We start from the raw sequence: 27266 nt of genomic DNA, 5'->3' as shown, positions 1-27266 counted from the left end.
CCGCCCCTCCCCACCTGCCCGGCTCCACCTCAGCGCGCGCCTGCGCCCGCTCCACGCCCCCATCTCCCTCGAGCGCGCGCGCGCGCGCGACGGCCCCGCCTCTTTGCCAGGGGTAGTTGTGCACGCGCTCCCCCACCGCGGCAGAGAATGTGCGCGTGAGGCTCACCCCTCGGACGGGTGGGAGGGAGGAGGCGCACTTGCGCTCCGCCCTGCGCGCGCGCGCGGCGGTGGCGTGGCTCCTCCCCGGGGCGGGGCGGTCCAGGCCGGCGGGCTCACGGCACCGCCCCCTCCCCCCTGCCGTCCCCCTCAGTAACTTGGCTGCCTTTTATCGGGCGAGCCGCGCGGCGGAGAGTTTGCTGGGGCCGGAGCTGCGTGCGAGTGCGGAGCGGCGGGGAGGGGGGCCCCGGTCCGGGACGATGCTGCGGCTGGTGTCGCTGAAGTTGGGGCGGCTGTACCGCTACGTGAAGCTGGCGGTGCTGGGCAGCCTGGCGGCGGCGCTGGTGCTGAACACGCACTCGCTGCTGGCCTCGTTGCAGCGCAACGAGCTGTCGGAGCGGCGCTTCCTGCAGCTCAATAAGTGCCCGGCCTGCTGGGGCACCAGCTGGTGCCGCAAGTTCCTCAACGGGCAGCTGCGGCTGGAGAGCTGGGGCCGCCTGCGCCTGCTCGACTTTCTCAATGTCAAGAACGTCTACTTCGCGCGCTACGGCGAGCCCCGCGAGGGCAGCCGCCGCGTTGTGCTCAAGCGCCTGGGCTCGGCGCAGGAGCTCGCCGACATCGACACCAAGATCTGCCGCCGCGCCACCGGCAGGGGCCGCTGCGACCTCCTGCAGGCCTTGCACGCCACCGAGTTCGCCAGCATCAACGGCGACGTGCGGCTGCTCACCCCCGACGTGGTGGAGGGCTGGTCGGACCTGGTGCACTGCCCCTCGCAGCGCCTGCTCGACCGCCTGGTCCGCCGCTACGCCGAGACCAAGGACTCGGGCAGCTTCCTGCTCCGCAACCTCAAGGACTCGGAGCGCATGCAGCTGCTCATCACGCTGGCCTTCAACCCGGAGCCGCTGGTGCTGCAGGTAACGCCCCACCCCCTCCGCGCAGGTACCGCGCCCCACCCGAGCTGCTCTCCCTCCTCCGCGCGCAGCACTCCGGGGAGGGGGTGGGTGCGGTGCTAATCTCCTCCCGCTGGCCCAGCCTGGAGACACAGGTCGGTGCCAGTCTAGTCACCCTGCTTGGTGCTGCAGGAGCGTGTCCCGTCTCCTTCCTCTCCTGTCCCTTGCCCAGACGTGCTGCCAGGTAAGTGCCCGTCCACCTAAGCGCTTGCCTTGGGCTTGGCCGAGCATCGTCTGCGCCCCCTTTGTGGTCACATTGCCAGCAGCGCCTTGGGTGGCTGCTTTGCGGTGGCGGGAGAGTAGAGCCGTGCGTGGCTTGAGCAGGGCAGATGGTGCAAACCCTCCTGGGAAACGTAGTCAAGGGAAGACGCCAGCACCACGCTTCATCTTCCCCAAACGCTCTCCCGAACAGCGAGCTGCGTTCCTAAAACTGCCTTGAAACGCCGGGGAAGGAGTCTGCTCTGCCCATGCTGAGCTACACTGGGCAGGGGCTGTGTTGGGTGTTTGGTTTATTTTCTCATTTAGCTCTTTTCCCGACTATTCTGCAGAAGGGACGCTCCGCTTTAGCACCCCTCCCCCTTATTTTGTAATTGCTCTTTAGTGGCGGGGAAACATGAAGATTTCATTCTCTTTTCACTGCCCCGCCTCCCGTGGAAAGCTTTCTTCTATTCTTTGGCGATCATCTGAGAGGGTGAAGAGAAACAGCTACTCTGCAGGTAGCAGGCTTAGCAGCACTGTTGTCTACGTTTAAAAAAAAAAAAGCGGGTAGTGGTATATTTATTTTTTTGTCTTGTTAGTAGATGGCTTTAATCCCAGGCCCATATCACGTTAATAATTTGAGAAGTCCTTAAAACTTTTGTCAGACAAATACCTTAGCTGATGAGTTTCTTGGGATCAGGTTTAGTGTATGTGGATTGGGACATCTGTTCCTTTTTTATAAACTCTGTCATTGTTAGAGTCCATCTCAGTGTTTTATTAGTCTTTTAACTCTTCGCATAAGTACATCAAGCTCCTTTGTTACTGTTTGAAGTAAAACGTACATTTATTGCAATATATGACTATTTGTATCTGAACCGATCAGTGAGGTAAAGCCTGATGGTAAAGCAGCACTCTAAATGACAGCTCTTTTTAACTGTTCTGTGCTTTAATTATATCTAAATAAGAATAGAGTTTTACGTGCTTTCTCAACTTGGCTGACAAGAATGTACACTGTCTGTTTTGAGAAACTTTGATTTTGATCAGACATTAGATGCAAATTTGTGGAAAACTAATAATCTCTTGTTTGTAATACTAGTTATTTTGTCTTGCATAAATACTACTTAAACTGAACAGTTGCTACCCCGTGTTTACATTAAGCTGTCAACACTATTGAGAACATTCTAAGTATGCATGTAGGAAGTTACTAGAGTTGAATTTTGGTCCAGTCTTTTTTTTTTTTTCCTAACCATTTTTGTCTTTTACTGTCCTTTGGTTTCACCTAATTAATACCTAAAGGGGAATTTTGTAAGTGTATTTTAAACACATTATCATAGAATTTCTATAATAAACCTCTGGCGTATTGCTAGATATTTGGCCAAGAAGCATCCAGTTGATTGTCAAATAGCTAGTGCTGTGGAGATTGGCTTACATTTACTGGAAGTTAATCTCTTGACTATAGTCATTTCTAGAATGCTTAAGAAAAGACGCATTCATTTTAATTTATTTAGAGGTATCATGAACTTGAAATGTAGTTACTTTTTTAATGGCTTTTTTTTTTATTTTTTTTATTTTTGGATCACCCGTTCAGTCCACTTGGTGATTTCTCAGATTTTACAATTGACTTGTTATATTTAAGATGAGTTTTTCCCTTCCTCTTTCCTGTGGGGAAACACCTACACAGAGGGGAGCACACTGACGACATAGTAAAATGCATTAAACAGAGTGCTGTCAAATGCATCCAGCAAATAGACTTAGAAATTAAATAACTTTTTCCTCTGGGCTTTCAATTATAGTGTAAATGGTAACAGTAGTGTTAAAAATTGGGCAGAAGTGATCATTTTTAGTTGGTGTCCATTTTTAACACATGGCTTTTGCTGTGAATGTAGATTGTGCTATACCAAGCCTACTTCTAAATGTTTTTGCAAATGTAAATAAAAGTTCAGTGTGAGTCTTAGTTTTGAAAGTTAGCACTACAAAGAAATGTGATACTTACACCACTTAGTACAGCTTTAAATGCTTCCTTACACATTCCTATCACATTCCCATCAAATTTATTTTGAGTTTTGCAGATTTTAGGAAAGGTGAAATAACTTTCTGCATGACTGAACCTATTAGACTTAAATGTATCAGCATTTTAACGGCAGTAATTCTGGAAAATGCTTGCAGATCAAGTTTAAAATAATGAAATCTCTCAACACTTTACACATAGGTAGCCACACTAAAAATAGTAACTTGAGATTTCTGGATAAGTTCTGTATTGGAGGTTTCTATAAATGATGTGGCCTGTTAATCATGAGATACTCTGTAAAAATCCACATGACAAGAGTGAGTAGAGTAGGCATAGATTTACTAAGATTTTTTTCCCCTCCCAGTTGCCTGGATTTTACTCTAAAGGAAACAAGCTTTCAGATTTTGATTACTTTATAGTGCTAGAATTCAGTAACTTGTACAATTCTATAACTTTGTTTTTGCTTTTAAAAGCAACTTTCCAGAGAGAAACTGTCCTGAGGACAGAAACCAGTGAATGTGGAATAGTGTGAAAACAAATCTTTCCCTATGTCCTGTTGATCTTATTTACTGATGACAACTTGACCTTTTCTGTGAATTAGATACTAATATGTATGTGTTGCACTGAATTTTCTCTTTCGAATTATGATTAGAGGATGGATGGAGATGGTAACTTAGCTAGCTGAATTCATGTGTTTTACCCAGTATTGTGTAGATAAATTTAACCATGTGGAAGACTAAAGTTAGTGTCAGTACATATCTGAGGAATTAAACATGACATGCTGCCCACAAAAAGCACACATTGCCTTTAATTCAGCATATGTTGTTGGCCATCTCTTTAACTTGATCTGAGAAGAGGAAAAATAATTCTGTTTTGTGGAGGATTTTGATATTTGAAACAGTTTTGTTATCATTTGGAACACCCTCCCTGCCCCCCAACATTTTCAGATTGTTTCTAAAAGGGAATGGAGTACTGGCTCTGGGAAATCCATCTGGCAGACAGCTGTCGAGCTGCTGACTTTTGGAACTTTAGGCTGCTGAAGAGCTGGAACCTCAGAGCTTAGAAGCCACTACTTGCAAGGCTTCCAGCTGCCCATCATACCACCTGGTAAGGTGCATAGGAAATGGGATTCTGGGAGCTGGGATTTGAGGGCAGCCTGCCTGGTGAGCTGTTGGAGAGCTTAGGACCTGGGACTCCCAGGGCTTCCAGATTTTCAGCTTCTGGTCAGTCTGTCAGGCTGGCTGGCAAGATGCTTCCACTGGAACTCTATCTGTGTTTGATTGCAGCTTTGTCAAAATTGAACTGTCTCTGCAAAATGTTTCGAATTCTATGAATTGGCATTCTCCATCAGAAAACAGTCTGTTAGAGTAATTCTGTCCAGTTTTAGTTTCAGCGGTATTGAAAGTTCATAAAATTAGATCTTTGGGAAATCTTGTTGAAGTTGGATGCTCTTTCAAATAATAAATAAGAAGCTACGTCACTCTGACTTGGAACGTAACAAATGTTTTTATGTTAACTTTTTTTGAATTAACTAGACTTCACATCTAGCTTTCACTTTACTCTTTTCAATTTTGATAAGTGCAGTTATCAGAAGAATATTAACTGGGGAAAAATATAGATAAGAATTTCCGTTTTCTCTATCATGAAACTTGTACTGTGACAGCAGCATGTAGGAGATCCTTCTTACTTTTGTAAGAAGTAAAGTTGTGCTGCTTTCAGATGTGTTGAAAGGTTTGGAGGTTTTTATTTTATAAAGCTAAAATATTCAGTACTTGTTTTGATTACAGTGGGTAAGGAAGGAGTGGGAATTGGAGATTTGTTCTAAGAATTTCCTCTTCTTGGAGGATTCCCCCGGTTGTAAATAAAAACTTTGAAGTGATTAACAATAGTAATCAATGTTAGCTGTTTGTTGCCAGCCAGTACAAAGGAAGACTCTACCAAATGGTGTTCTATGGGCTATCCCCTGAAAAACTGTCTCTGCTTAATTTTAATATGCACAAAAGCATATTCCATCTTCAGGTGGAGGAAATGCTTTCAGTCTCAGATCTGTGCCTTACTGATCTGTGCTTTTTCATTAACTTATAGCTGTAACTATATATAAACGTTTAGGCACTGAACTTAGATTTATAATGGAAAAGGTGACTTTAATCATCTACTAAATCTAGTGATTTAGGGATTATGAAACTTTTTATCAGAGACTGGAAGCTTAGCTGGAAGCCTATTTGGCATATGGATTACTCCTAAAGTGGCAATGCTTATGAAGTGCATACTGTCACAACTGACTGACAGCTTTTGCTTTAGTGAGTTTGAAGGTCTACTTTACCCTTCAGTTAAGCATGGTACACTTCTGTACAAGTCATAGAAGTTAAGGAAACACTACTTACGTAATTTAATTATTGAGGTCTAGTGTGAAAATACTAATGTTTTTTGCAGTAGCAGGATTTTACTTAATCCTTATTAGTACATCTTAAACAAGCTTTTGTAGACTGACTCTATTTTTGATTCACTCGTTCATGCTAATCTTTATAGTACAACAAATTGCAGGACACCTGCATATGGTTTGGTACAGTTTCACATCTCTTCTGAGTACCAAAACAGTATTATCAGCTTCACTGACTTTTCCATAATATGTTCTGTGATTAAACAATAAGAAAGGATTTTCTGGTTAGAAGTTGCATGTTTCATCCACTTATGTGGCAGGTTGAAGAAAAAATTTTAGACCCTCAAAATATAAACTTTATTGATAACACTTTCATAAATATTTTTTACATCTCCAACTAAAAAATTTTTACTTGTCTATTTTGTTTAAAAACAAAACAGCCCTTGCTTGAAATACATAGGCAAGCATTTTAATAAATCCTACTTTATAGCTGAAACTGATATTTTAACATACATTTTATATAAATGTTTGTTTCCTTCCAGTCTAAGACTAAGATTGTAAATTGAGTTTCATTTCTGTGTGGCAACAAAAACAATTCTAGTTATTGCCCCACAGTTTTTAGTGACAGGTGTTTGTTTAGTACAGCCTTTTATCTACAAACAGCTACATAGTGACATGAAACACTGAACTCATTTTCAAAAATTGATGGGCTGCTTTTTTTTACCTGTATGAATATCTGCACTCTGCCTCTACACAAATAAATCTTTTTATTCCTTTAGTCAGGATGTCATAATAATTTTGACTTAATCTGTTTGCTAGCAGACATTTTGGTTGTCTAACTGGAAAACTTGTGGCTTTCTCAGTTTCAGGCTATAGTCTAAAACTGGCAGGTAAACTAACCCTATGTCTACAATATCTCCTATTTTGGCAAAACTTATATTGCTCAGGGGTATGAATATTCTATCCCCCTGAGCAATGTAAGTTACACTGACATAACCACTCGTTTGCACAGCACTATGTCGCTGAGAGAGCTTCTTTCACCAACATAGCTTATGCCACTTGTGGGAGTGTCTTCTGTGCCAGGTGGAGAGCTCTCTCCTGTCGGCATAGAGTGTCTTTTAACATATGCACTGCAGTGGTGCAGTGCTGTAATGGTGCAGCTGTACTAGTACAGCTGTGCCTCTGCAGCTATGTAAGTGTAGACATGCCCTACAATAAAAATTGTTGCTGCTGTGAGTGTCTACAGGTATTTGTTTGTATTTTGCTTGTTCTGAACAAATCCTAAGATTGCTTGTTTTTTTTATTTTAATAGTTTTTAATGTCAGTCTGTTGGCCTCTCTTTTTTTTCTGTTTAGTTTAGTCTTAGCCTTAATATCAATTAAAATGATACTGTTACAACCAGATAAGACTGAGTCAGAACAGAGGGTATCTAACTTGTTTCAAACTCAAATGAAAATTGATTCCAAAATATTATGGGTGGTAATTGTCAGGCTTGCAATCTAGAGCTGATCAGTGCTGTCTTAAATCCTAAATATGGATCTCATCCACGTACCTTTACAATGCAGAGCTTCTTGCAGAATGGGAGCATATCACTATATCCATGGAACTTTGTCCTAGGCACCCTATCAAATGGGTGTGTGGAGTAGATAATCTGAGGGAGAGTCTCTGCTTGGGCCATTCATTCATACCTTTATCAAGTGATTTAATGTGCTTTGTTGCATATGGGGCGGGGAGGGCTTATTTGGGCAGGCTTGTGGGAAAAAGTCACAATATCAGTGGTTTTTTTTTGTTTTTGTTTTTTAAATAAAAAGTACCATCTTGAAAGGCTAATGTCTTGATGGTTAAAGCTTTGTTAACAGGCATACACACTTATGTGTGGAATTGATGTTTTTGGATTGGAGTTGATGTTTTTGTGCCAGTCATTGATATATGCACTCCTTTTCTTCCTCATCTAGTAACTCTGTAAAGTGGTTCAAGAGACTATCCATTTTTATACTGCTGTATAGGCAGAATCCAAGCATGGAAGCTAAGTGAGTGGAGATTGGTGAATCTGGCATTTATTTCTTCTGTGGCAGCTTCAAGCACATACATTTACCTCTAAAGACCCCAAAACACGTACCACTGAGTTTAACTTATGTAAGAATAACTTTCAGACGTAAGAATCAGGATTGTTTTTCATTGCTCTGAGTTTTATCCATGGTATTTTCTAGCTTTTGCAAAATTTGAAATGAGATCTTCTCCTTGAAAAGCAAGAGACTTTGTCCACAGATTTGCTTTTCTTGATATCCTTAAGAACCTTGGATTCTAGTGGCCCCTGACTTACCGGTAGTTTCTGTAGAGAAGCCATGTACTACGCTATGTTTTTGTATCAGTGAAATTACACCAACGTAGCTTCCTCATTGCAAGCGACAAGTGCTCCAAGGTCAGTGCAACACTGTGATGCCACCTACATAGGGCTTATGGCAAAGTTGCAATGGAGTACTTGATTTCTGTTCCTGAAGGGGATGGACAAAACCGCACTGTATTGTAGATTACACTTGGGTGAGGTAAATTAATGAAATAAATAACGACATCTTTTCTGGACTAACATAATATTTACCTTATCCAAAAATAAGTATTCTTTTTATAGTCTCTTCTTTTTTAAAATAGTGCTTGAAAGTGAGTTTCCCACTGCTATTAAGAAGTGTGATTAGGAACATTTAAATTGTTCGGTGGAATGTCTTGGATGTCAGCAGGAATAATGGAAATGAGTTGTTCCAGCAGGTTAACTGACTCAATCTTTTTTTTATCAGTTGACTGTTATACATATCTTCACTCATAGAATGAGAATTTCTTTACAGGTGGAAAAATACTAATATATTCTCTTACGCTATATATTGCCTTAGTCCTAATTTTTGTTAGTGACTCTGTATTAAAAATGAGCCTGTTAAAGAGCTGATTAAACACTTTTCTCTGGTCTGCTATCGTGACTGAGTGTAAAATGTGTGCTAGTAAGTGTCTTAAAGTTGCACACTTTATAACCAAGTAGCTGTTTTTGAGCTATGGGCAGAAGAGCTTTTTAGATTCATGCTAACCCTATTTTGTTTAGCTGCAGATCTGACAGTAAGCTTGCTTTCAAACCTATATAAATATTTAATTATATAGGTGTATCTAATACTAATAATTCAAGCATTTGGTTCAGAACTGTGCTATTTATAGTTCAGTAGGTAAAGATTTTAGCAACCTTTTTATTTTAGCTTTTGTTTCTAACAGTAGCTAAACATGTGCAATGGGAATCCTATTGTATGCATTTTTTGGCTCTTAAAACAATACAAAGTGAGATTTGTTTTCTTGTTGTAGCAGACATAATAATTTCTTTATGCAAATATTTTCAAAAGGTAATGAAGTACCAAAAGTTACACCTCTGCTTAAAAAGAGGACAAATCGTCACTCCAGTTAACAATTCTTGTCAAAAATCACAGTGAATCTAAAACTGCTGAATATGACACTTGTACATATTTTTTTAAATACCCTTCTTGTGCTAATGATTTGGGTAATAAAGTGTAGATGTGGCTATTACATGCCAGTTGGAAAGGAGCCTGAAGCAGAGAGCTTGTTTGTACATGTGCAGATGTTGGCAGGAGTCCATCTACTCTTCTTGTCAGAAGATCGTTTTGTTGCCACAAAGATATAAATATATCTGTTTTACAATATGATGTGTGGTTGTGTTTGAAAGATTCACTTTTTAAATACACCAAGCCAGTACTAGAATCTCTTGCATGAGGCACTGATCATGCTGAACCTCATAGTAAGTATGTGTAGGGTTTGAAAACTAGTTTGATGCTATGGCTAGGAGAACTAAAGTGATCCTTGGATGTATAAGCAGGGGACTCTAGAATAGGAGTAGGGAGGAGGTATTGCCTCTGTATATATATGGTATTAGTAAAACCATTATTAGAATTCTGTGTCAGCTTTTCTTTATAAAACATTGAGTATGGGGCTGAACTCATGGCTAAAGTGGAAACTCTCTTAGAACCTTTTCAATGATTACACAATGATAAAATGTCTTGTACTTAGTGAAAATCTATTAAAATCATTTAAATTGTGTAAATTAGAATTGAACACAAACTGCTAAAATTTCTTTTTTGTTAAATATGAGTAAATTTAGGTTAAGAACAGTGTCTACAGTAGAGTGCAGATCCAGATGCATTAGAGTGGGACTGGAGAAATTTACCATGTGTGTATACAATCCAAATGTTGACTGTAGAAGATTAAGGATGGACTAGCTTAGCAGTGAGATTCAGGGGCAACCTCTTAGTAAGTAGCACAGGGCCAGCCCCTGCTTCTCTTATCTGAGCTACTGGGAAAGGGAGAGTGTCCCAAGATTCTTACATATGCTGACCCAGGACTAAACTATTGGCTCTTTTATGGACATCTGTGGTAGGTATACTATGAATTTGTAGCTCCACGATCCCCACAGCTGCTGGAAGGGAGAAGGAGCTGTCTCCTCTCTTTGAGAGCCTCCTGGCAGCTGCAGTGTTGTGAGGTATCCCTTACATTAATCCTCCCCTGGCTCTTTCTCAGTATAGTTGAGGTGGAGTGGGAGGAGGAGCAGGGCCTGTCCTGTGAATAATTAGCTCCACCTTCCTGCTGCAACAGCAGACTGAATCTTGGTATTTACTGTGATCCAGAGTTAAAGCAGCAATGACATTGCCCAGAGACTTTTGTTAACTTCATTTTCGTGGTGTTTAGCAAAAGCAGAAACGGCAACAAATGTTAAAATGTCTATAAAATCAAGAAGACAGCACTGCATTGGTTTACGCTTCCTTCACATTTAGGAAGGCTACCTTCCCAATCATAAGTCTAGAACCTAAAAGGGCTTACATTTTGCAGGCGTTAATGTCTTAAACCCTATAATCCAGCAATTCGCTTGCCATCTATTAGTGGATGATTGGATTTCTCAAGCCCTGAATCAATATAACTGGCCCTTTCACACAAGTAGAATCTTAATTTTGCCCTGTAATGATGTCATGAAATAATAATACCTAGCCCTTACAGTGTTGCATCTGTAGAGTCAAAGGTGCTTTTATAAAGGATGTAGGTATCCTATCCAAATTTTATAAATGAGGATATAGAAGCACAGAGGTAAAGTAAATTACCTAAGGTTACGCAGCAGACCATTGGCAGAGTCAAGTTTCCAGAGTCCTAGTCCAGTGCTATTTGTAGTAAGCCACCCTTCCTATCTAACAGCTATGGATGCCCTTCAAAGAAATCCAAACATGATACAGTATGGAAATACAGCTAAGACATCCAGGCAACTTTAACTTTACCCTGTAGTGATGCTGTGTAGTGATAATGATTATATTTAAGACACTTCCGTGTTTGTAGTCCTAGATTTGAGGAAACTGGTGTTTGTTTGTTTGTTTTTTTAATTTAATTTTTTTTTAACCATTTAAAAGAGATGTACTCTTAGTCTTTACTTCATTTCAACATAGATGTTTTTGTTTGGGAATTTCCTTAGTTTTTTAACTATTAAATTTAATGTAGGATACTAATCAAGAAACCCAGAGAATATGCAACTATGCAATATTTTTTTATGATTTGAAGATACAATTAAAAAATATATATGGTTGATACAGTGTAAGAATAAATTCACCAGTACACCAAAGCAGCCAGATTACACCAGTCAGCCAAGCTGTGTTTGCTGCTGCTTTGCACTGCAAACCAGTTCAAGCACACTTGTTAAATTAACCCTTAATTTTTAATTATTGGCTTGGAGGACTATTAGTGAGACATGCTCTGTAAAGTGGGGTTCAGGTAGACTTCTGAATCCCAGTGTAGAGGCAGAATGGAGGCTAGTTGTTAGTGTACTTTCAGTCTTATAATGGCACCACTTAAGAGTTACCTGAGCCTATCTGTAACTTGTGTAATAGCAGTTATATACAATAGATAACTTAATTATTTGATTTATGTCAAATGTAGCCAGTACACAAGAGATTTCAAACTATATGGAAAGTTTGAAGAGTCTGTGGTGTTCTGTTCAGGACAAATTGAAAATTGAAGATTTCTAAATTTCTTAAAGGACCCAGGGTTCAATTTTAATTTAAACTAAAGGATTTACTTGTAAATTCAAAGAAAACCTATTCTTTACTCAAAATTAGTCCCGTAATTTGGGGGGGGGGTAGGGGAAGGGTATTCTGTTCTTATAGAAAGGAAACAAAGGTTGAATCCCTGTTTAAGTGGTCCATGACTCGGGCTTCTAGACACTATGGTAATATAAATATTGATGATGATGATATGGCATTTAGTCTTAATTGAGTCAAGATTAGAGTCTCCATAAGGATCTAAAAATCCGTAGGTATAGTAAACAAAAGCTATTTATTGACAGTTTTCTTTGCATCAGGATGCACCCTATTCACCCAGAACCTAAAAACATGGAAATAAGTGAAGTTGTGCATTCCTTTACACATACATATTGACTACAGGGCTGTCAGTAACGTACTCCATAAGGCTTCCCTCTCTAACAGATACCAAAAAGGAACTTGTATCCTCGCTGCATCAAACTTGCACTCAAAACATGAAACTTGAACAGTGATCTCATGCTTTTAATATTGACATATCTCTCATATTCAAGTTGAGTTAATTTTAATATTGACATATCTCTCATATTCAAGTTGAGTTAATTTAGGAAACATATTACTTTTTGGCATGCATTTGAAGGTGGAAGTGAAAACATAAGAGTATGAGTGTGCCTGTAATGCTATTGATAACAATATGAAGCTGAAAAGAATGCCCAAGTCTTTTATTTTAATTTTAATGTTTCCATGCTTTTCAGGCATTGGGTGGATAGGCTTCATCCTGGTGCAACTCTGTCACTAAATCTAATCTTTGATAATTTCCTAGTTTTTATTTTTATTTTGTTTTCATGGACTTTGGTAGATAAGCAAAGGTGCTCCTACTGCTTGGGAGTTACAGGAAGAAACTAATGCTGAAGTTGCTTCTGACTGTGCTGACGATCCTTAAGGGAAAGAGAGGTTGTGATGTGTTTCGAAAAGGCTATGTATATGCTGCAGCTTGTCAGTATTTGTTATGTCACTATTGGGCGTGAATAACCCACTCCTTAAGCAACATAAGTTGCACCAACCTAAATGCCAGTGTGGACAGTGCTATGTTGGCGGGAAAGCTACCACTGCTCATGGGGGTTGGAGTAATTAAAGGCATGTCTACACTTACAGTGCTGCAGCTGTATTGGTACAGTTGCGCCGTTGCAGCACACATGGTGAAGACACTATGCCGACGAGAGAGAGCTCTCCTGCTCACATAGTGCTGTCTACACCAGTGCTTAGGTCCATGTAATGTACATCTCTCAAGGGTGACTTATTCATACACCTGAGGAACATACATTTTGTTGACATAAGTTGTAGTGTAGACATAGCCTCAGTTGATGGAAGAGCTGCCTCCCATTGGCTTACAGTAACTCCTCACTTAACATCAGCCTGGTTAACATTGTTTTATTGATCAATTAGAGAACATGCTCCTTTAAAGTTGTCATTTGGCAGCTGCCTGCTTTGTCCACTGCTTGCAGGAAGAGCAGCCGGTTGGAGCTAGCTGGTGGGGGCTTGGAACCAAGGTGGACCTGCAAGCACCCTATCAGCTCCCCTAAGTTCCTTGTGCGGCAGCCTCCCAGCAGGCTATCAATTGCCTGTCAGTTCAGCTGTCCCTCCTCCCACTGCTGTGTGCTGCTCCTGCCCTCTGCCTTGGAGCTGCTACTGGGAGCCTCCTGCCTGCTGTGGGGTGGGGGGGGTGAGAGGGAAGGGGAAGAGGGCTGCTAATGTCATGGTTTCCCCTTGTACCTGTATCTCATCTCCACAGAGCAGGGAAGGGAGCGGGGCTGGGGGCGGGGTGACACAACAGGGCTCAGGATGGAAGGAGCTTGCTGGCAGCAGCTGTTGTCTCAACTTGTTGATCTATTTAAATAGATCAGTGTACTTGGAGTGGTCAGCACTCACACTCTCACATGGTGTGTCTCTGTGTCTCTCTCTCTGCCATGCTGTGCCTCCTCCCTCCATTCGTGCTGCCTTGTAGAGCGTGAGGCTACATTAACAATGTGTTAACCCTTGAGGGCTCAGCTGAGAGCTAGTTCATCATTTAGCAGCAAGGCATTCCCTGGGAAATACCCCACTTGCTGACTTCACCACCTCAACCAAGCTTCACAATCATCATTGCTGTGTACAGTATTAAATTGTTTAAAAGTGTGTGTGTGTGTGTGTGTGTGTGTGTGTGTGTGTGTGTGTGTGTGTGTGTGTGTGTGTGTGTGTGTGTGTGTGTGTGTGTAGAGAGAATTTTTTCGCCAGACAAAAGATATTCCCTGGAACCAACCCCCACCCCGCCCAATTTACATTAATTCTTATGGGGAAATTGGATTCACTTAATATCGTTTGACTTATAGTAGCATTTATATACTCGTTCATAAGCCAAATTTTTTTAATTAAAAAAGGAAGCAGCAGGGAAGGTGGTCGGCTTATGAACAGATATAGAGAGGGAGAGGTAGGACACGGCCCCTCCCCCCAACAGAGGGAGCAAGGAGAGGCAGCACAGCCAATAGAACCAGAAGGGAAGAGGTAGGGTCAGAGTCTCTCCGCATCTAGCCACACTGCTCTTCCCCCCAGCCTCCGAAGCAGCTGCAGCCATGCCGCTCGGCCCCAACCCCCAGAGCAGGCTGTGGCTGCGCTTCCCGGCCCACTGGAACATGCTACGGCTGTGCCACCCGGCCGAGCCCGCTGGAAAATGCTGTGGCTGTACTGCCTGGTCTGGCCCACCAGAGCAGGCTGCGGCCACGCTGCCCAGCCTGCTGCAGCTCCAGCCAGGCTAGAGACATCCTCCCCTGGCCCTCCCCAGATAAGGTGGGAAGGGATGGGATGAGAGTGTGGGGGTCCTGGGCTAGGGGTGGGGTCATGTGGGAAGTGGCCACAGGGGTTACTCCCCTGACCCACAGCTTCCCCCCCCCAAAAAAAAAGGTCTCCATCAGTTGCTGTCCCGGCCCGTCAGGGTAAGCAGCTGGCGCTGGGACGCTTGAGGTAAACAAGCCATCTCAGCCCACCAGCAGCTTATCCTGATGGCCCAGGAGCCAAAGTGTGCTGACCCCTGAATTATAGGGTCGGTTTATAAACGGGTCATAATTTTTTTCCCTGTTTACGTCTCCATTTTGGGGGGAGGGGGTTGGCTTATAAATGAACCGATTTATGTTCAGGTATATATGGCAACTACAATGTTAAGCGAGGAGTTACTGTAACTACGCCCCTGTAAGCTCTGTAGCGTTGCCATAAACTTTATCCCCATTTTAAAGTTACTGGAAGTAAGTATGCTAAGAGCAACCCTTCATGTTTAGTACTGATGACATAAACTGTTAGCTGGAGGGAACATCTAAAGAAGTCTGTTGTTACTTGCTTCCTGAAACACTCTGTAGCTTCTCATGGACCTCTGGATACAACCAGGACAAGTTGCAGCAACTGACTTCATGTGTGCATTACCCCAGCAGGTCTGCTTATTGTTTCTCCTTCCTCGGGGTGCTTTATCCCTGCCAGGATGAAGCATATCTCTCAGCTTTCAACTGACAAGGTGGGATACCTGTGAGTGTGACAGCTGCCATCTTGGCCAACACTAAGCCAAGGACAACCAGTGACCTCCAAAGCTAAAGGCATCACTCTTTACAGCTTGTCTTAAAGAGACAGCTCTCACCTCAAGAGCCTATCAGATTTGCATCTTCTTTGGACTGGACATTGGGGGTGTGTGTGTGCGCATAACACATACTCTGACTAATAGATTATACAAGCAAACATTGTTCCTAATGGCTGAAATGTGTATTTTGGTGATTTCTTCCCATAGTTAAGTTAAAACAAATATTTTGAGGTCTTCCATATATGAATCTCATGTATTTTCCCCCACATAGGTCAATCACCTTCAGATCTGTAGCATAGACCTTTTGGCAGCTCAAAAAGCAAAGTAATTGCAAGACCCTTGTATGGCCTGCTGCTGAAGGAGGACTTGACATTCACTTTCCTAGTGGGAAACCTTTGCAGTAGATTATATTAAAATCCAGGATTCCTGATCACCATCCCTGACTCTGAGGAATGTGTTTTATAGTGGTTAGAGAGAGACTAAGCAGACTGTTTTGTGTCACTCTGAAAGGCATCTTGATGCAGTGGATAAGATTGGGGTTTGTCATGTTAGAGGCCCGGGTTCTCTGCCTGAAATGACTGTGTAAGCTCTCTGATAACTTACTTTAAATGAGGTGGGGGCTGGGACAAGTATCCAGCAGCTCCTCCCTGAGTGTCTTTTGGGTTGGGATTCATGACCTGAACTATATAAGAAGAGAAGTGAATTGCATTGGAATCTGAGCTTGAGAGAGAGCTGGAGTTCAGAGAACTATCTAATTGACTGGTACACCACCTCCTCCCCTGAACTGGGGGGTGGTGGTGGCTGTGCTGTGCTGGATTTCAGAGACTTTTACAAAAGAGAGGTTTAAAGTTCCTATTAAACGGAAATCAGTAATGCAATGCAACTTTAGATGCTGCTGCATAATAGTTCCATTCAAGGAAACTGATGTTTTTATCACTATCTGGTGACGTAGTTATGGTAGAGGTGCTAGAGGTATATTAGCACTTGCAACTAATATTTTAGAACTAGTCAAATTTTGACTGGAGTGTGCTTATTCTCAGTGAGTGCGAGGTCTATAATTCAGTTTCTGACCTTTAATATTAATTTTGGATTTTCTCGATGCCTCGTATTCAGTTCTTCTTTGCAGAAGTGTTAAGTAGCTCATCTTGGTCTTGTGGATTTTTGGATATTTTTAGTTGCATGAAATATACCCAAACATGCACAAATTGTTTAACAACTTTTTTATTGTTTTCAGTATGCCCTTACTACCTAGACCGGGGTAGACAACCTATAGCATGCGTGCCAAAGGCGGCATGCACGCAAGCTGATTTTTAGTGGCACTCACACTGCCTGGGTCCTGGCTAGTGGTCCAGGGGGCTCTGCATTTTAATTTAATTTTAAATGAAGCTTCTTAAACATTTTAAAAACCTGTATTTAGTTTACATAAAACAGTAGTTATATATTATAGACTTATAGAAAGAGACCTTCTAAAAACATGTAAATGTATTACTGGCACGCGAAACCTTAGATTTGAGTGAATAAATGAGGACTCGGCACACCACTTCTGAAAGGTTGCCAACCCCTGACCTAGACAGTTGTTGTTTTCTTGAGAGCCTGTACTACATAATACTATCCATATTACTATTTCCATTTTAAAAATTTGCATACATTGAAATAAACTAAGATGGAGGATTAAGGGAAAACGGAAGAACAGAACATCCTAAATTTTGTTGTATACTAAAATATTGGTTAATTTTTTTTCTGTAAGGTCTTCAAGGAAGACCAACAAGAATCCTATCGGATTTGGAAGAAACAAAAGGGAAAGCAAAAGAGAGGAAGTCTAATTAATAAGAGGAACTTAATGTATATACAACACAAAGCAAATAGTTCATAAGCTTCTATTTAAAGACCTGGGTTACAGAACAAAGTAATGTTATCAAAAAATATGATCACATTAGTGCCATAGCAGGAGTCACAGTATATAAAACACCAAAGGCAAAAGATAATCAATTCTGACATAGGAAAATATGCATACAAAAGCTAGATGCTAGTTTTAGAAATAGTATATGTAGGTATTCTTAATGGTATCAAAATGCAAAAATGTGTTCTGATAAGCGTAATCACCTGTTGTAAATATGAGTCTCAATAGTCTTCAATCTTGCACACATTTCAGCCTGTTAAAATATATTGGTGTTCCTTTGTTTACTCACTATTAACAAAAAAAAATAAAAAATCTGTTCATATGCAGAGTTTTCCATCTGATGAGGGCTGGCCATTTGCAAAGTACCTGGGAGCATGTGGAAGAATGGTTGCCGTCAACTATGTTGGAGAAGAATTGTGGAGTTACTTCAATGCACCATGGGAAAAACGAGTGGACCTGGCCTGGCAGTTAATGGAAATAGCAGAACAACTGACAAACAATGACTTTGAATTTGCACTCTACCTCCTTGATGTCAGCTTTGACAACTTTGCAGTTGGTCCTAGAGATGGGAAAGTTATCATTGTAGATGCAGAAAATGTTCTGGTGGCAGACAAAAGATTAATCAAACAGAGTAAGTTCTTCCTCTCATGTCCATCTTGCTTCATGTTTTACAATTTGTCTTAAAAGGATATGAAGCTGTTGTGAGTTTCTGAAACAGGAGCTTCAATTACTACACTATTTGGAGAATTAGCTTCATAACAAAACTATAGAACTTTCACATACTTGTAGAAATCAAAATTAACAGATGCTCAGGTATATACAAGAATCACTTGAATCCTATATTGCTTGTATTCCTGTTGTACAAAAACACAAAGTGTGTGTGTGTGGGGGGGCAAAATTACCTGATGCCTGCTAATCATGCTTAAAAGTAGTTATTGCAATCTTTTTTTAGTGGGGGTACGTCTGCACTACGGGATTAGTCCGATTTTACATAAACCGGTTTTGTAAAACAGATTGTATAAAGTCGAGTGCACGCGGCCACACTAAGCACATTAATTCGGCGATGTGCATCAATGGTCTGAGGCTAGAATCGATTTCCGGAGCATTGCACTGTGGGTAGCTATTCTGTAGCTATCCCATAGTTCCCGCAGTCTCCCCTGCCCCTTGGAATTCTGGGTTGAGATCCCAGTGCCTGGTGGGGCAAAAATCATTGTCGCGGGTGGTTCTGGGTAAATATCGGCACTCATTCCTTCCTCTGGGAAAACAACGGCAGACAATCATTTCGCACCCTTTTTCCCTGGATTGCCCTGGCAGATGCCAAAGCACAGCAACCATGGAGCCCATTCAGCTTTTTTTTTTTTTTTTTTTTTTTTTTTTACTGTCACCGTATGTGTACTGGATACCGCTAACAGAGGCGTTACTGCAGGGCTACACAGCAGCATTCGTTTGCTTTTGCATGATAGCAGAGACGGTTATCAGTCGTTCTGTACCGTCTGCTGCTATCATGGGTGCCCCTGGCTTAGATTGGCCGGGGGCTCAAAGGCAAAAATGGGAATGACTCCCCGAGTCAGTCCCTCCTTTATGGTTTCTAAAAATAGTCAGTCCTGCCTAGAATATGGGGCAAGTGTACTAGAGAACCAGTGTATCAGAGAGCACAGTTGCTCAGTGTCAGATCCCGCAGAAGTGATGAGCTGCATGCCATTCACGGGGGGGTGCCGCTGCAACAACCCCACCCGTTGCTTCCCTCCTCCCCCAACCTTCCTGGGCTACTGTGGCAGTGTCCCCCCCCATTTGTGTCATGAAGTTATAAAGAATGCAGGAATAAGAAACAGTGAGATAAAATGAGGGGGAGGCAGCCTCCCACTGCTATGACAGTCCAGGCAGGACATTAAGCGGTGCAGGGGAGAGGAGCCCAGCATCCCGCTGCTATGATAGTCCAGGCAGTACAGAATCTTTTCTTTACACAGGAAAGGGAGGGGGCTGATGGAGCTCAGCCCCCAGTTGCTATGATGAGGACGGTTACCAGCCGTTCTGTCCCATCTACTGGGAATGACCGGGAATCATTCCTATTTTTACCCAGGCGCCCCCGGCCAGCCTCACCTGAGGCCAGCCAGGAGCACTCACGGGCTGATGGTGACGACGGATAGCAGTCATATTGTACCGTCCCCCACCGGGGAGGGGAGAAGAGCGGATACTGCTCTTCACTGCTGCAGCATCGTGTCTACCACCAGCATTCAGTAGACGTAGGTTGACACTGAAAAATCAAGAAACAATTTCTTTCCCTTTTCTTTCACGTGGTGGCGGGAGGAAGTAAATTGACGAGCAGTACCTTGAACCACGCCGGATAATGTGTTTGAACCTACAGGCACTGGGAGCTCAGCCAAGAATGCAAATAGTTTTCGGAAACTGCTGTGGACTGTGGGATAGCTGGAGTCCTCAGTACCCTCTCCCTTCCTCCATGAGCATCCATTTGATTCTTTGGCTTTCCATTACGCTTGTCACGCAGTACTGTGTGGCCTGGAGATTTTTTTCAAATCCTTTGGCATTTCGTCTTCTGTAACGGAGCTCTGATAGAACAGATTTGTCTCCCCATACAGCGATCAGATCCTGTATCTCCTGTATGGTCCATGCTGGAGCTCTTTTTGGATTTGGGACTGCATCGCCAGCCGTGCTGATCAGAGCTCCACGCTGGGCAAACAGGAAGTGTAATTCAAAAGTTCGTGGGGCTTTTCCTGTTTACCTGGCCACTGCATCCGAGTTCAGATTGCTGTCCAGAGCGGTCACAGTGGTGCACTGTGGGATATCACCCAGAGGCCAATACCGTCGATTTGTGGCCACACTAACCCTAATCCGATATGGTAATACTGATTTTAGCGCTACTCCTCTTTTGGGGAGGAGTACAGAAACCGATTTAAAGAGCCCTTTATATCGATATAAAGGGCCTTGTAGTGTGGATGGGTGCGCTGTTAAATTGGTTTAACGCTGCTAAAATCGGTTTAAATGCATAGTGTAGACCAGGCCTGGGTCAAAGTGGCTTCACTCCACCTTTTCCCTATAATGTTTTTCCTGTGTTTCAAACTTTCTTTTTCTTCAGTCTCAAGTCATGTGGTTTTTTCCCATTGTTGCATTCTTTACTTGATTCAGCAAAGCTTCTCCTCTTTTATTTATATATAATGTAACATCTGAATTGGGGTTACTTCTGCGCTGTTCTTGGTGACACTTGGGGTGGAGCAAACTGGTTCCATCCCTCAGCTACTGAGTGAAGGACAGTGCTGGGATTCCAGTTATCCCTTGACTTATAACAGCCTCCAGCTAATAGGTATCTAACTTGATATCCTTTCCCTCCAATAACTCTCCAATAGCTATAATGAAGAAGGAACGTTCTGTTTCAATTTCTTGGTTCCTCTGGCTTACCCATCCTGAGCCTCCAGGCTGCTGTGAGGATAGAAGCCATTGCTATTCTACCCCTCACCAATCTCCTGGCTGCTATGAGAGAGGATGTCTGTCCTACCATTGTTCCAGACTGTCTTTTGGCCCTCATTTCCCGTAAATAGTGTCAGTGACTACCTCTGCTGAACTCAGAACTTAACCAAGCAGCAGCCAAGAAAAATTGACAGAATCTCTTCAGTAACACTCTGATGCAGAGTTCTGAATAGCAAGAGTGAAATTTGTCCATCTTTTGCAAGCTGCAGAAACTCATAGGTAGCAATAGAGGCATTGGAATAGTCAGGCTGTAGACTTAGACAGCATTACATTGGTTTATAATTTCTTCAGCTGAATAGGTTAATTTTACGAGTCTAAGGACTGGAATCCTTTAAAATAAAAACTTAAATTCTACAGGAGTTCATAGCAGTAGCCCTGTTTGCCTGGGATGTGTGGATTTTCAAACTTTGCAAATACAATTAATATCACTGAATTTCTAGACTATATTTTCCACTCTGTGCAGTCTTTCAATATAAAGCAATATTTTCTTTTTAATAACACTAACTAGTCCATATTTCTCATAATGTATTTAGATCAAATCTCAGCAGGAGATGCCAATAAATCCTTTTCAATATGTTGGATATCCTGCAGTTTCAGTACTGACTCCACAAACTCAGACGTGCGCACACATGGTTTGTGGTTTTTTTTTCTCTCCCAAGCCCAGTAATGTTTAAGTGTAGGGAAATATATTGGAAACTTCATGTGTCACTTTGTTAATAAAGTGTCTAGTTTTCCTTTTTGGAAAATTGGGACAGTAAAGAAGTTTTTATATTTATACTTTTGAGGTGACAGTAAGTGTCTACATTTTAAGGCTGGCCCAATTAGTGTTTGGGGTTGCTTCCATAGCAAATCCATACATGGGGTCCATAATCTTTTTGTTTGTAGGCCCCCAATCCAATTACTTTAGTATATGAGTGTCTACTCTTATTTTTCTGTTCACCTCTCAAATTTGAGGGAATTTAATTAGCTAAATTTGAATCAATTTTTTCAGAATCTATTTTTTCTTATCTTTTGAGTCTAACTTTCATAATTACTTCAGTGTTTTTATCACAGCCATCCCTTGGCCTTTAGTAGCTTGCTGTCAGAACAACAGTGTAAGTGCACCATAAATGTAAACTAACTATCAGACCAGAGAGTGCTTTCCAATAACACTGGTTTGTCTTCTGTGTACATCAGGCAATACAGGTGCTTAAGGGCTCCAAAAGAGGGGAGACACAGTTGATTCCCCCTCTAATAAGAGGAATTGTCTCAAACCAGGCAATAGTATGTAGCTTCCAGGGGGAAACTTGGTCCTATATCAGTTCTTACAGCAGCTCCCTCAGTTTCCTGGATCCTGCTGAATCTTGAATCGTTCAAGGCAGCTATTTCCCATTTGTAATCGAGGTAATTATTTTTGTCAGAGGCAAACTTTCTGTTAGACTGAAGTCTCTAGAGAAGGAAGGTTGCCAGGATACTGTTGCAACACTCGTCAGGAGTTCTGCTATGTATACCTGAGCAAAGTGTCGAAAGTTTGATTTCTCCTATTTGTTTACTCTTTATCACTTAATGCACCTACACAAACTCTGGATGACTTTCTGGATTTCACTTTTTTTTTTAAGTTAGCTCTAAGCAGAAAAAAAAACAGCTATCTAGGGAGGAGGAGTCATGTCACTTTTTTCTTCAGATATAAATGATTTGTGGGGGATGAAATCAAGGCTTAGCTACAACATAAAAATTTATAATTAAGCACCCTTTTATATCTGCAATATTTTGGGTTTCCAGTGAAGTTCTAAAGGGTCATATAGCTAAAATATAGTACTTAGGGGAGAAAGCCATCAGTGTGTCTTTTTGTCTTTTTTAATGGGAAACTAGATTCCGTAGAGTAATTATAAACATCCTGCTGTTCACTGCCTGATGCATTTTAGCATTTCTAATGATCCTTAGATATCATTACTTTATAATTCCACTTAAGATTTAGAGTTTAACTTGTAGTTTTGTACTTATAGAAATGCTAATAAGATACGTCTAAGGACTCTTGAAATGCAGGTTACAGCTAAAAATTTTATGTGCAAAAAAGGTTTCCTTACAAAAATTTAGCTAGCAATTAACTAGAAAAGTTGAGGGATAATGGCTTAAATATTATTTGTATGACATCAGGCAGAGACTTAACTTGGACCTCCCACATCCTTAGGGGGTGCCTTAACCATGAGGCTATAAATCGTCACTGGAGCAGTGACTTTGACTTTAATTAGTTTTGAGACCTAGAGCAGTTTCAAGGGGAGAAATTGAGGCCCATACCCAAATATCCTATAGCCCAGTGGCTAAGGCACCCTCCTGTAATGTGAGCGCTGGTCTACGCTGGTGGGGATGATCTAAGATATTCAACTTTAGCTACACTATTCGTGTTGCTGAAGTCAAAGTATCTTAGTTTGACTTACCTGGTTGTCCTCAGAGTGGTGAGTTGACTGCCATGGCTCCCCCGTCGATACTGCTTACTCCTCCTGCCCAGGTGGAGTATGGGCGTTGATTTGTGGATCAATTTATTGCATCTAGACGAGATGCGATAAATCGATCCCCGATAGATCGATTACTACCCGCCAATCCAGTGGGTAGTATAGACAGACTGTTTGAGAGCAAGTTCAAATCTCTTCTGCACATCATGTTCAACTCTCCTTCTGCTGAATTTCCCACATTTCAGATCAGCATCCTAAGCACTGGGCTAAAAGTTATAAGGAGGGCGCTGCCAGCTCACTTCTCTTCATGCTGTTTTGTGAATCTCGTCCTCCTTCGCTTTTGTTAAAATAAAATACCCAAAATTGAAATTAAAAAAATTGAGTTGGGTTAAAACTGTTTTGTTTTGACATTTCTATTCTTTAGTTTGGTCATAATTGTGAATGATTTTAGGTCTACTGAAACGATGTTCTTTTTGGCAAATAAACTTTTATTATTATTATTATTATTATTTTTGCTCCTGACTCTAGTTACTGGTTTCCTTTAAACTAAGCTTTTAGTCATATTTTTGTATTAAAGTTACTGCTTTCCTTCCATCTCACCCATGATATTTTGCCATTCTTTGTTTTACAGATAAACCTGAAAACTGGGATGTATGGTACGAGAGCAAGTTTGATGACTGTGATAAAGAAGCTTGCTTGTCCTTCTCAAAAGAGATTCTTTGTGCTCGTGCCACAGTGGACCACAATTACTATGCTATTTGTCAGAACCTTTTGTCCAGACATGCCACCTGGCGTGGCACTTCTGGAGGACTACTTCATGACCCTCCAGCTGAAATTGCCAAAGATGGCCGACTTGAGGCCTTGCTGGATGAGTGTGCCAACCCAAAGAAGCGATATGGTAGATTCCAAGCTGCAAAAGAACTACGTGAATACCTTGCACAAATAAGTAATAATGTGAGGTAGTTCATGGTGAACTAATCACCTTTTTGTAACACTGGCTAAAACACTATCGCAAAGACACATGGAAAAATGAGGTTTTGAACTCACATATTCAAAAGAGAAACTTTTAAAAAAAAAAAATTAAACTGTCTGATCAATTATATAAATGCCATAAAATGTTATGGTGTTTAGAGGATGGTCCTCTGTAAACAGACAAGGTACTTATCTAATTAAAACTTGAGCTACTATTGACTGTTCTCCCTGATTGCCTCAGGAGCGAGTCAGATGAGATAAGACTGTGATAGCTTAATTGACAGTTTGTCTGTCAAGGGGTACTTTACATAAAACTGCATTAGTATCACAATTTTGTGAAACTGATGCTTTTACTTGGAAAAGTCAAATAGACTGATGGCCTGTTTTAAAGGCTTTTTCCGGATGTCATATGTGCTCATTTTTGTGTTCAAACATCTTACTGAAATGGCATTTACATACATGCAGGTAAATCTAGTTGTCTGTTGCATTGTTTCAGATTTAACAAGTTTTATTTAATATTGTGCAGTATATTACTATGAGTGCGGGATTCCCATATTTACTGTCTAATCTAAGTTCTTACAACTATCTTACTGTGTGTATTACATTTTTAAAAAGGATATTGTCATAAAGCAGACTCACTGTCATATGAACCATAATACATTCATATTTGATTTTTGTAGTTCTGGTGTTGCAGGATCCCTGATGATGTAGTTACTGTACAAAACTTCAACCTTCCATGCAAGTATGTACACATAGCCATTCAACAGGGAATCGTTTGTATGAGCAAACAGTCATTTTTAACTTGAGGGGAGAATATAGGAAAAATCAGTAGGAATTGAGGGTAGGTTAAAAATAAGATCACTAGTCCAGTGTAGTAAAGCATAAACCAAAGAAAATGGTTGTGTATCAGTCCCTAGACTAGTCCTAAAGCAAAACCATGTACTGTAGTAATACTAATCCATTGTGAAAATTCAGATTTCAGTGGGACCTTAGTTACTCTTTGAGAAACTTTAAGCTACTAGATAGTGCTTGAGGAAAATCCAGATTTAAACTTAAGAAAATGCCTAGCAGGCTAGCATTTGTTCTTTATCATTCACAATTCTGCTGAATTCACAATGTAGAGAATTTTACTGAATGTTTATCCATCGGTTTAGTCGTTAAACTGACTATGCCATGTTCTTGCTAGAAACCTTGCCTTGAAATAAGTTTTACTATTTGAATTGCAGTAAAAATGGTCCCTTTAATGGTTAGTGTAAACCTGAGATTGATGTTTTATGCAAATTTTTATTTATGGGAGCAATCACTACCAAAATGCTTTACTTTCTTGGAAGATTTTTGGTTTTGATTTTGTTTATACAATAGCTACTGTAGTGTTTCGTTTACCTGAAGTGTCATAAAATTTGACTCCCAAGCAAATACTTGTAGGATATTTATGGGTTGGTTTTTTGCCTGCAGCAGTAACAAACGGAAAAAAGTAATAGTTGTAAATTAACCAAAACCATGGTATTAAACAATTTGGAATGAGCAGGGTATGCGCAACCATTCATGACAGTCAGCATGGCTATCAAATACTACTGCAAAGAGAGAGGGAAATTGCTGCTATACCAAAATTGCTGTAGGAGCAGGGTGAAAGGAAAAAGCAAATTGTAATTCAGTACTGATTGGTTCTTCTTTCTCAAAGCTGGGGAGTGCGGTTGGGGGACATACCGCTATATAAAAATGCAAAAATTTTCTCACTTGTTAGATGAGTGTATTAATGACTGTTTTGCACAGCTCTAGATTTTTCACTTTGAATCCATTTTGCATATGTAGTCATACTTTACTGCAGCTCACTTGTCTTAATTTTGTTTTCAGAAGCTAATATGACACTTACAGCTTTTATTTTCCTTTTTGCTGTTGGAAAAGACCGTTTTACAGTTGTGCTGCAAACCTCTTTCCCTTCAGATATGAGTCTTTAAATAGGCTTCACACTACTTTTTTGTCAAATACACTTATTTGCAGAAAATGCATTGAAAATTGAGATTAAATAACACTAGCTGCCACGCAAGCCTTGTTGTATCAATGATGTTGATTTTTAAACACACCCTGCACATTATCTGATTTAGTTGTTTGATTGTTAAATGGTAATAGAAAACACTGCCAGCTTCTGATTAGTACTTGAGGTAGTTTTTGTAACTACCAAATGTCCCTTGTTAGACTTGGTTAAGGGTTATAGTTCCCTCTGAAATATATTGAGAAAGGTGATTCGGAAACGAATCTAGAATTAGGAAAAAAAAAAACCTACAGGGAAAACACTTACGTGGAAAGCAATAAAGTTTGTTCAATTTGCACCTATCAGATATTTATTGTACAATGACAATTTATATTTTGAGTCATTGCCCATTAATATTGATGAACTCTTGGTGAAATATTTTTGAATGAGATATTTGGGGTTTGTATGTGCATTAAAATTGTCTTTTGTACTGTAAGTTACTGTTTAATTGGAATATTTTATCAAAATTGTCTTCCTGTGCCTTCATATTACACAAAGTTGTTTCTACAACTTTGAATGATATTAATAAAGAGTACTTTAAGAATCTTATCTCATAATTTCATTTTCAGATCAGTTAGTTCTTTAAGATCAGTTTACAAGTTATCATAACCTAGTCCCAGTTTTGGACCTTAGCGTCCAGAATATGGGGGTTAGCATGAAAACCTCCAAGCTTAGTTACCAGCTTGGACCTGGTAAAGCTGCCACCACCCAAAAAATTAGTGTTTTGGGGCACTCTGGTCCCCCCAAAAACCTTCCCTGGGGACCCCAAGACCCAAGTTCCTTGAGTCTCACAACAAAGGGGAATAAACTATTTCCCTTCCCTTCTTCCCTCCCTGGGTTCCTGGAGAGATAAACAGAAGCAAACTCCGTGAATCTAAACAGAGGGATTTCACCCTCCCTGTTTTCAGCCTTGGAAAACAGAAGTACCGAGAGCTAATCTCTCTTTCCCCCTCACCCAGAGAGAATGCAAAGTCAGACTAGTAAATCTAACACACACAGATTTCCCCCTGATTTCTTCCTCCCACCAATTCCCTGGTGAGCACAGACTCAATTCCCTGGGGTTCCCCACTAAAGAAAAACTCCAACAGGTCTTAGAAA

The 27266-nt window shown here is 41.1% G+C and overlaps 1 protein-coding gene across 4 annotated transcripts in view; it reads left to right on the top strand.

The window, feature by feature from the left end:
• Window positions 1-284: 284 nt before the first annotated feature.
• The window catches only part of DIPK2A (divergent protein kinase domain 2A), a 45176-nt gene continuing 18194 nt past the window's right edge, over window positions 285-27266 (top strand). The window contains exons 1-3 of one of the 4 annotated variants that reach the window (XR_004002035.1): window positions 285-1070; window positions 17577-17880; window positions 23796-26031. Coding sequence is in view for 3 of the 4 variants with exons in the window: in XM_030575836.1 (XP_030431696.1) it covers window positions 417-1070; window positions 17577-17880; window positions 23796-24127 (1290 nt within the window). In the remaining variant the exon portion in view is untranslated. Of the gene's footprint in view, window positions 1071-1110; window positions 1291-1324; window positions 1823-17576; window positions 17881-23795; window positions 26718-27266 lie in introns of those variants that run through there. The other 3 variants (XM_030575836.1, XM_030575838.1, XM_030575837.1) reach the window with 3 other exon arrangements.

The sequence above is a fragment of the Gopherus evgoodei genome, chromosome 9 (assembly GCF_007399415.2).
Source record: "Gopherus evgoodei ecotype Sinaloan lineage chromosome 9, rGopEvg1_v1.p, whole genome shotgun sequence".
NCBI lineage: Eukaryota > Metazoa > Chordata > Testudines > Testudinidae > Gopherus > Gopherus evgoodei.
The sequence above is the reverse complement of the archived record's forward strand: the minus strand, read 5'-3'. Positions and strand labels throughout refer to the sequence as shown.